Genomic DNA, 10944 nt, shown 5'->3' with positions numbered 1-10944 from the left:
CATTATTATCTAGTGGGGCAACAGCAGCGCTCCTGGGGCCGTGACCTAGGTAACGTCTCTTGGTCTCTACTCGCTCGCTTAATATATATATATATATATATATATACACGTATATATACTGTATATATAATATAAATTTCTTTTTTTTTTTCCTTATTCTTTCTTTTCATTACTTACCTCTTCTAATTATCCACATTCTATAAATATATAACAACGATAAGTATACATATATATATATATATAATAATAATAATAATATAACAAACATCTATATCTTCTCTCTGTCTGTCTCTCTATCTCTATTCTCTTCTATCTCTTTCTATACTTTTCCACTCCACTTGCTTATATAATACATTTAATCTTCTATTGTTATCCATTCCTCCCTCCCCCCCCCCCCCCCCCCCCCCCTCTGTACACATATACATGCATACATCGTACATGTGTATCGATACCGCGAATCTACTTTTCATCCGTCATATATATATATATGCAATCGTGCGTAATTCTTTTTTTTTTTTTTTTTTTTTTGTAATCGTTTCTCTTTGAACACTTTTTTTTCACACCGCGGTCTCTCCTCTCACGATCAGTCAATCTACGGAGAGGCAGTGGAAGAAAAAAAAAAAAAAAAAAAACCAAATTCCAGTTCATTCTTTTCGTTCCATTACGTTCACGTATTATTATACGCGAATTAATATATCGCTGATACGACAATTAGATACACAATATTGAAACGTGACTGAGATGAAAAGTGTAAGCGTTAATCGCAATCGATCGGTAATTCATTAATTATTATTGCATTTTTTTATTAATTTTAAAAAACAATACCTTCTGTACATATATATAAAATTGAGCCAAAAATTATTTCCAATCGGGAGAATTTTTTTCTTACCAAACAGGTCCCTTTAAGACCCTAGATTCGATAGGTTAGTTTCTTTGGCTCACCCTAATGTACATGAATACGTATATTGCAAAGCTGGTTGCGCGATATTCCATTCAATCGTCATTACATTATTTATTATATTATATTACATTATAAATTTTTCAAAAAATTAAAAATTCACTTGATAACAATAAAGCGGAATATCGAAATGGCAAAATACTGTCGTTCGGTCAGCAACGGTCAATTTCCGCCCGACTGTCGAACGATATGTATATACTTGTATGTATGTATGTATATATATGTATACATATATTATTAACAATAAGATACTAGCTTGCACTTTGTTATGTGCCCTCCGTCCGCCTTGCCTGCATGACAATAGCTCTCTCGGGTTAACATACATAATTATAGTTAAAAATGGAAATGATTATTATATTTAAAATTTGTTTTATAAAAGGAGAAAAGCAGTTCGAAGCTGCAGTTATTAACGGCTGTACACCTGTAACCTGAAATCCATATATTTTTATTGCCTGCCATTTATACCTATAGCGTGACAGCTGTCATTGATGAAAAATGCAAAGAACAAAAACAAACAAACAAAGACAAAAACTAAAACAAAACAATCCCTTTTCCACATTACTCGTTGTAACAATAATGTTTCAGCGTTAGGTTCGTGATAGATTTTTTTTTTTTCAAACCTTTTTTTTTTTTTCTTCATATCTTATGGTTTTTTTTTTTCTTTTTTTTTCTACTTTCATCGTCATCTCTTTATCCTTTCGATGTAAAGTTTTATACCTTGTTCATCGGTGTATTACACGTGCGGACAGAGGAGTACGATGAGGATCTATCCCGAATCGTTGCGCGTACCCAAAATGCTCTATGTAACCTGTTTATTTAAACACTGTTACACGGCGTTGCGGATTTCGGCGCGTGTAAATGATAATTGCGCGGATAATTCATTAAGCATTGCAGCTGAGGTGAGGAAACGAGGAAATGGAGAAAAAAAAAAATCACCCATCCGAAAAACTCGGAATATACACGAACCATATTCCTACACATACACATATATTTATACAATGTATTTGTTTTCATTCTTTTTTTTTTTTCTTTATTATTTCTCATTCGCGGGTTCCAAAGCCCGGTTCAAACCGTAATTCATTATCCACAGAGATTATATCCCTGATTTTTGTTATCGCGGTAAATTATAATTGACCAAGTTTCACCGCCTACGATTTTGGGTATAACATTAACGTCCCAATTTTAATCGCACACTAATTTCAACCCGAACCCTGGGCAAACGAAGGAAACGTTTGAACGCGGCAAACTTCACATCGAGTTCCTTTTACCACTTGTAAGGCTAATAGCGTCAGTAATCTTAACGGCAACTAATAATACTAATTGACAAACGTTAGAGCTGCTATAAAATATTATATATATATATGTGTATATAGACGCGTAGAGTATCATTGGAACGTTTTCCCAGCTGATGTTGTACCTAATAATACACGTACGTACACAACTTGTACGTGTTGCGATTAATTGTACACACCTACTTCACCGTACACGTATATACTATGAATACATGATACGTACAGTTACAGTATATAATATACCTGGTTCATAGATTAATAGATTGATTAAACATTACGCCACGTATCTATGATCTCAGGTTGTGTCTCTGCGCTTGTGTTTCCGTCGACTCACACATTCCGTGTTCACTACAAGGGTGGTTAGTTTTTCAACTTTTTATTTTAACCTGCCACTAGAGAAATTTGTTACTAATACTCGGATAAAAAAAAAAAATGTCGTAAAACCCGGAGGAGATAGGAAAATATATATAATAATAATAATAATTTTTCATTTATTTTTATGTCCACACCTCACGGACGTTTTTTTTTTCTACAGTACTTGTCACAAATTTTTCGATCGGTACGTTGAGAGAAAAGAAAAGTTAAAAAAAATGAAACAACCCTACTTCAGACAGTTGATAATACGTACATGAATTTCAAGTGTAATTAATGCAACATTTATCGTTCCGTCTCACCCAAGACTTCCGTGAATTATATTCATCCCTCACCTGTCCGAAAGTAATCGGGACAAAGTACCTACTTTTTGTAAAATAGTTATCCGACATAACGTCCGAACGTTGATCGTGACCCGTGCAACAATATCGCATATCAGACTTTTCATATCACCCACCCTTCGTCAGGTTGAGACTGAACAAACCGGCTTTTTCCAGATGTGGGGATGATGATGATGCAGACTGGCATGGTGAAGGGGGGCTCTGCCTACCGCAGTTACCTTGACGGTACGCTTCTTTTCAACACCCCTTATCCAAATACACCCCGTAATCACCCGATTCCCGTTCGTCCCATTGTCAAAACGTTTTACTCGATTACCGTCGAAAGCTGTCTGGTGTTTTTATCGTTCCGCGTAAACTCTGTTGACAATTGGACAAAATTTTTTTTTTTCACACCCATCCCATTTCTGCGATTACGTAACATCGACGCAATATTACGTCGCTGTCACTCCAACTATCTCCCAGCGCATTATTCGTTCGCCAATACCGTACCTTTATTTATAACATTACAATTCGCGTGCAGGCTTGTTAATTATTAACGGTGTGTTTAAAGAAGTGGATGAATTTTCGGAATTCATATTGTCAAGTTCGATCTCGGCTTTATTTTTATTCGATATCGTGTATTATATATATATTAAGAAAAAAACAAAATAATAATAAGAATAATATGCAAAAGAAGCTTGATACACGTGCCTTTTATCGACAAAATTTAGAACGAAACCGAAATCAATATGGAACAATTGCTTTTCCGAGTCGTAAATTGCGAAAATTCACCCACTTTTTCATCCCTCTATTCGTACGTACAATTATAAACCATTTACTTGGATAATTCGGCTTTTCGATAAACCGTAGGACTATCGCCCGGCTTACTATATCCGTTAATATACTTTTTACACTACGAGCTTAACTAAACACTGTGTATAAATGGAGCTTGTGTAATTACTTGACTGTTGCATTAAGTGTGCGCTTCGTTATTCAACCCGTATACGTATAATAATACAATAACTCGCGTCAATTATTGCCATGCACATTACAGAAAAAAAAAATGTTGTTATTTTGTTTCGTGTTTTTGTTTCTCATACGTCAAGCTGCTATTGTTTATTGTTAAAGAACTGGCGCGTGGCACATACATACACACACACACATACACACACACACACACATATATATGTTATATAAAATGCATCACAGCTGTTAATGGCGTGGAAAGGGCCGTGTATTTTTTATCTGTGTATGTGATATGCAGTGAAAAGCTTTCGTTATACAATGTTTTTTTTTTTTTCTTTTTCCTTGCTCTCTCAAACATTCTTTCACACAATCCGACAGGAATGTCAACAATTCAACGCCTCACACAATTTCGCACACGAATTTATGATCAGTTTGACGAATCTTATCGTTAAAATAAATTGTTACAAATACGTCCGCAATGGAGCAAGAATGAACATACAACGATGATTCGTTCGATGCCCAGGGTTTAAAATTTACAACGTCACCCATCACACTGCATCTCTCATAATAATAATAATAATTATTGTTGCTACTGTTATTGTTATTGTAATTATCGTTATTATCGTTATAATTATTGCTATCGTTATTATTATTATTATAATTATCATTATTATTATTGTTATTGTTACTACGACTACTACACCCGCAAAAACAGAAACAGAATCACATATTTTCCACTAATTGTTACCGAGCGCAGATGTGAAACTTTTAATTAGGATGTAAGAAATTCGCCAAGTAATTAAGCGATTAGGGTGAAAAACAGTTTGCAGAAGATTTAGATTACGTTTCGTTTGGAAAATCAGGGCGATGGCGAGCTGTATACGGATTTGTAAATATGTATAGTCGAGAGGTTTGATGGAGGGCGGTTATAGGTTGCGGATGTGTGATAATAATAAATGATACAGGATAGCGAGGAGCAAAGTGGAAAAAGAGAAAAGAGGAGTGATTGATTGGATTGATTGGATTGATTGAATTGATTGATTGATTGATTGGTCGAATCGCGTTGTTAAAAACATATCACGGTATGTATATATGTATATGATACATGCGCGTACGTTTAAAACTGTCGAAAAGATGCTGCAGATTTGAAAAAAAAAAGCAAAGAGCATAAGAGCAAAGACCAAAGACCCTGCCTATATACCCATAATATGTTCTATAATATATACGTATGCAAACATATACGGCGTTATTTGGAAGAGGCACGATGATGATGCGTATGTAGGAAACGAAGTGGAGAGAGAGAAAAAAAAGAGACCAAGCGGGGATGACAAAAAAAAAAACAAAAAAAAATAAACAATCGACCGACAAAATTAGTAACGATCGAAATGTGATTGAAATGGGAGAACGGAAACGGAAAATGAAAAAATGAAAATGACGTCGTTTGAGGGAGAGCGAGAGAGAGAGAGAGAAAAAAGGGAAATTTAAAAAAAAAAAAAAAAACCCAATCACGCCCCCGAATCTACGCTGAAATTAATTTGTTGATGTGAAGACTAACAGCTCTGGTTCTCTTCTCCATTCGGGCAGTGGCCACATTCCGGAAGGGCGTGAGGGCTGTTCAGATGGTCGGACGAGCAAGTACGTATCTATGAGAGTAGAATTGTGTCTCGTGTGTTCCCGGTGTATTATTATTATTATTATTATCATTGTTATTATTATCATTGTTATTATTGTTATTGTTATAATCATTATTACTGTCATTCCTGTCATTACTGTTATCGTCATTGTCGTCGTTGTCACTACTCGTTAAGATCCGTTACGTAGATCCCTTCGTTGTCGGGAAGAATCGGTGCACATCGGATGATTTAAAACGATCCGTTTGAGAAATTTTATCGTACGTATTCGTGGCTTCATTAGATCGGAGTTCGTTTGTTCTTCGAAGAGTCGAGATGTTTTTAACAGTTTTTAAACGTACGATTGAAACGCCGATTTTACATTAGTATATGGTTTTAATTAGGACACCGGATTAATATGTAATTATAAATATTTTATGTTTATATTATTTTCATTGGTTATTTGGTATTCTTTGTATGAGGTTTGGTTTTCGTAGACAGAAAATGCAAGTCTGTATCGTATGAAGATGTTTTGTAATTTTTAATGCATACTTATCCGGGCCCTACTTACAATATGCTCTGTTTATAATACCGGAAACTTGATTATATCGTGAAATTTTTTGTTTAATTAATAGATTTCTTACGATTTGTTTGTATCGATTAGAGACTGTAATTTCTGTCATTGAGTATTCCTACATTTACCGACCCAGCAAAGTCAAAATTTTTTTTTTTTTTCCCGTATTGAACAAACAAATTAACGGAAAGGTTTCGAAATTCGCTTCTTCGAAAAATGAAAAAGTTACCTTGACTGCACGGGAAAAAGATTCAAAACGCCTGTAATATCAAACGCGAAGACTTTGCATTACGTGTTAACAAATTCAGATAAACAACATCGTTTAATTATTTTAACTGTTTAATTGTTTAACGTATCTGTTGTTGTTTGGATCAAGGATCTCACAATCACGCTCATCTTCATTTTCGTTGTATATTTTATCATACGATACAGTCGTAGGTATATCGGTATTATATCCTAACGAAAAATAAACTGTAATAACAATGTATTTTCTAGCCCCGTTCGTTTTCAGGACAAAATAAAAAAAAAAAGAAAAAAAAACGGTTATGCCTGCAATGACGAGAATTGAAGGCATAATTAACTATATCTGCGTATTAAAAAAAATCATCGTACTATCGAAATATTCTTGCGATTGCAAAAATTTAACACAACTCTGGTAGGTTGATTTTTATAAACGTGCAGGGAGGCTTACTCACGAAATTTTATACATGTGTAGAGTATGGATGGACAAACGGTATCTCTCTAAATAAAAAAAAACAATAAATATTACTGTAACAACGTCGGTAATATAACATAGATTAGTCAATAACGAAAGATGAAGAAAGAAAGATAAAATTAAAAGAAAAATTGGCCCCAGCGTAGTAATAACATTTTTAATTAAATATATTATAGTGTTTGCGCCGTATTGATGTGGTGTTTTATCGTTTATTTTTTTAAAATTATTTGTTCATCCTCAAGGTTCTTTCGACACGTATTTTACGATGTGTATATTTTGGTTTTCTCGCTGTTGTCGTTTGATTTTTATATCTTTTTTTCTAATTTCCTTTTTTTTCCGGTCGTTCACTTCACTTTTCCCCGTCGTTTTTACGTTAAAAACTCCTGCAACTAACTTGGTTCACGTTATTACATACATACATATGTATATATATATATATAACTGTTGTTTGAATGTAGTTAACAATTTGTTTATTGTATCAAGGTTTGTGAGTGTATTTTTCGTTAGATGGTTTTCTTTAATCGTTGTCGGCAAAACGTGAGGGTTGAAAAAAGACGAAGGTAAAACTTAGAAACGACCCAAGGAAATCGATTTCAATATTTACTGTTCATCAATTCCGGAAGCGTATTACGTTAGTTTTTTTTTTTTTTTTTTTCTCTTTTCTTCTCCTTTTTTTTTCTAAATGTCATATAGTCTTTTCTATTAGCATATCAATTACATAAATATTATACGTACGTGTATATTTTTCTTATGCATCGGTGTCTTATTACGCATTACATGTATATATATATATATTATTTTTTTTTTTTTTCATTTCGTTAAAAAACTTTGTACATTGTACGTGCGTGTTATTCAGGTCAGGTAAAATTATCGTTGTCGCAAGCCTGATGGAGTCTTAGTTGTCAATGCTTCGGATCAAAGTGAAAATCGGAAAAGTTGGTTAGTTGCGTGCGTATGCGGTGTATGGGAATAAGAAAAAAGACAACAAAAAAAAAAAAAAAAAAAAAAAGAAGAAAAAAGACACCACCATCAATCGTATCCAACATATTTCTATATATACATATGTTAAAAATTTGCCCGATGATGAAAAAAAAATCAATACTTACCAGTTGCGTATAAATTTTCGTACTGTTCTTACCGTAATACAATTGATGGAAGATTTTTCTCTCCTACCGCATATTATGTCAGATAAATATAATAATGTAACCGTTCAGACGACGATTGTATCATTTCGTTAGAACAAGATAGCAAAAAATCAAACACGCGAAACTTCGTACATACATACATTAATTATATACATACATATACATCGTTGATTTACATTCATATCCCTCCCCCTCCCCCCCCCCCCCCCCTTATTATTTATTATCATCGTTATTATTACACGTAAGCTCGATTAAATCATACACGTATCGGATATTATTATTTATGTATTCATATACGTATACGTATTAAAAATACGTACATACGTATATGTGTATACATGTATATATATCTTATAAACGTCGAAATCGTGTGTATTTATTATACGCATATATACTAACTGTCTGTATGTCTATCTATCTCTGCCTGTTACCTTCCGTCCTCTACTACGTAGGCGAGGACTTCTCGTATGCAAGTAAGTTTGAAGAGGCAAACGCAACCTCTTTACCTTTCACTTTACCTTATACGTATTATAATCGTTATCACTCGTTGTGCGTTTCTTTTTTATTATACGTTTATTCGTCGTTCATAAGTTTTTTTTTTTTTTTTTGTTTTTCTTTACTTTGATTTTTTTCTAGTTTCGTTCCGTTCGAACAACAACTGTATAACCACCCAACCATTACTACACTTAAATACTTATCGTTACATGTGTGAAAGTAACATTATTCAAATGCGATATACCTGCGTCATTAAATGCTGCAGGATGAAATTTTTTATCCGACACATCTTGTACGTTTTCTGATGTTCGTATGCGGTGTAGGATTTTCCATGTTATAAACAGTCATCAATTACAGTACAACGCTGTCACTGCCCCATTGAGTTGTACCTGAGTTTAGTATTCACTTGTACCAACGTCTGTGATAGTTGAAGAAAGAAATCGCCCCCCGCCCCACTTGAGTAAAATAAAAAAAAAAAAAACCGAAACACACGAATAAAAACAATTTTGCACATTTACCGGGGGAAAACTTACAATATTTGTTAATTTGTACGAAATCATACCGATGAATATACACTCATCGTCGGCAAAATCGAAGAACGATGTGCTCAATTTTTTAAAATTTTTTTTCCAATTCTTAAAAATTTTCATCCGCCATCATCATTCGTCGCAATCATCTTCGTCGTCGTATTTTTGCGTTGCAAATAGGATGAGAAAAAAATTTGAAATAAACAACAACAACAACGACAACGATATGTTGCACAACAGTATCCTGGTAAATGCGCAGAACTGTGTATTATATAGCGAGATTATGCCGTGTAAAATTATATTCCTTTCTCCCGCAATCCCGCACCATTAAATAAAAAAAAAAAAAAAAAAAAGAAAAATAAAAAAAAAAATCCTGGCAGTGAGTAACTATGTATATATACATATATATCGCCTACGTACCTTATATATACCTTATATAACATTTAATAGTTGTACTAATTTTCTTACACTCTGCCTAACTTTTTCTGTCTTTCTCTCTTACTTTCCCCATCTCTATCTATCTATCTATTTATCTATCTATCTATCTATCTATTTATCTATCTATCTATTCCTCTCATTTTTTCTTACTTCTTCTCTCTCTCTCTCTCTTCTCTTTTTTTTGTATTGCAATATTGTTTGATGCTGCCATGAAAGAAAAAAAAAAAAAAAAAAATTTGACCGCTATTTTCCTACATACCTGCTAATGCGTCTACCTCGCTATATATACCTTATACCTGATTTGTATATACATATATAAACTATATATATACCTACTCTGATATATTACACGTTTGATTCACGGATAATTTTCTATAACGCACTTAAATACGATTTTCACCGCTTATATTTGTATTATCATTAATACGTATGTATAGCTGCGCACAAATTATATATATATATATATATATTTTTTTTTTTTTTCTCCGTACGTCGCATGAATCTATCGTAGTAGACATTATTTTCAGTATTATACGGTATACGCACAATGTACAAATGTATTAGGTATGCGCACGCTATTTTATTACCGTAGTACACATACCATGAATAATGAGTTTGAATTAACATGTAGCTGCAATTTTGTGTGCAAAATGCGTTTTTACTCTTCATTCCGTATACATAGAGCATGCTCGATGTAGTTTACAATATTTCTAAACATACTCTGTATTCTTTTGTAGAATATCGAGAAACGAAAGTAGAGGATAAAGAATTTTCAATTTTGCATTTCTATTTTTCATATAGATTTATCTATAATATTTTAATATTTACGATAGTTAAGAATTTGCACGATGCATTTTAATTTTTATATACATATGATTATTGTTCACCTACCTATACATAGTATACATATATTATGTATATGTACAATTACCTTGAAAAATTGTAGGAGAAGAAAATCGAAAAACGGCCAAAAAAAAAAAAAAGAAAATAGTCTTCGCACGACACGAGTATAGCATAAATCACGATTTCACGATCGCGCAGGAAATATATCCGATGAAATTCTAATTCCATTTTTTTTCTCGTGTTTTGCGATCAATTGTTTTTTTTTTTTTTTGTCTTCTACACAAGCAGCTCGGGTTATAACGTACAAATGAATGATTAAATGAATAATAAAATTGCAAATAAATTTTTGAGCTCGTTTAATATTCGATTCTGACTCTTGCGCTCAACAATCTCGCTATTGTACGAGTTGGTTAGTTTTGGTGCGATATAAAAATTAGTATGAAAGAAAGAAAGAAAAAACATTAAATCTGCAAGAATAATTTTTCTCGTCTGGTCGTTCCGTTTTTAAAATTAAAATTATTTGAAAGTAGAAGGAGAATATCTTGAATCAATTTTATAACTGCTGCTTGTGTGGGAAATTTTGGCAGATGATGAAACGAAAAACTTGTGAAAAATTTGTCAAAATCAATATTATATCAGATTTTTTTTTTTTTCCCCAAATCTGAGGGTGATTTACAATTCCGGTAAAC

General features: G+C 33.0%; 1 protein-coding gene across 50 annotated transcripts in view; it reads left to right on the top strand.

Annotated features, from left to right (window-relative positions):
* The window catches only part of LOC124180462 (calcium-activated potassium channel slowpoke), a 110534-nt gene that overhangs the window by 87884 nt on the left and 11706 nt on the right, over window positions 1-10944 (top strand). For 27 of the 50 annotated variants that reach the window (XM_046565999.1, XM_046566011.1, XM_046566047.1 and 24 more), the window contains 2 exons: window positions 5493-5543; window positions 8405-8425. The exons of 2 other annotated variants lie outside the window; for them this stretch is intronic. In XM_046565999.1, coding sequence (XP_046421955.1) covers window positions 5493-5543; window positions 8405-8425 — 72 coding nt within the window. Of the gene's footprint in view, window positions 1-13; window positions 50-3119; window positions 3189-5492; window positions 5544-8404; window positions 8426-10944 lie in introns of all 50 variants that reach the window. 21 more of the 50 variants (XM_046566040.1, XM_046566024.1, XM_046566020.1 and 18 more) reach the window with 4 other exon arrangements.

This window comes from Neodiprion fabricii, chromosome 4 (genome assembly GCF_021155785.1).
Source record: "Neodiprion fabricii isolate iyNeoFabr1 chromosome 4, iyNeoFabr1.1, whole genome shotgun sequence".
In the NCBI taxonomy this organism is placed as follows: domain Eukaryota; kingdom Metazoa; phylum Arthropoda; class Insecta; order Hymenoptera; family Diprionidae; genus Neodiprion; species Neodiprion fabricii.
Note: the sequence above shows the minus strand (reverse complement) of the source record. Positions and strands in the feature narration are given on the sequence as shown.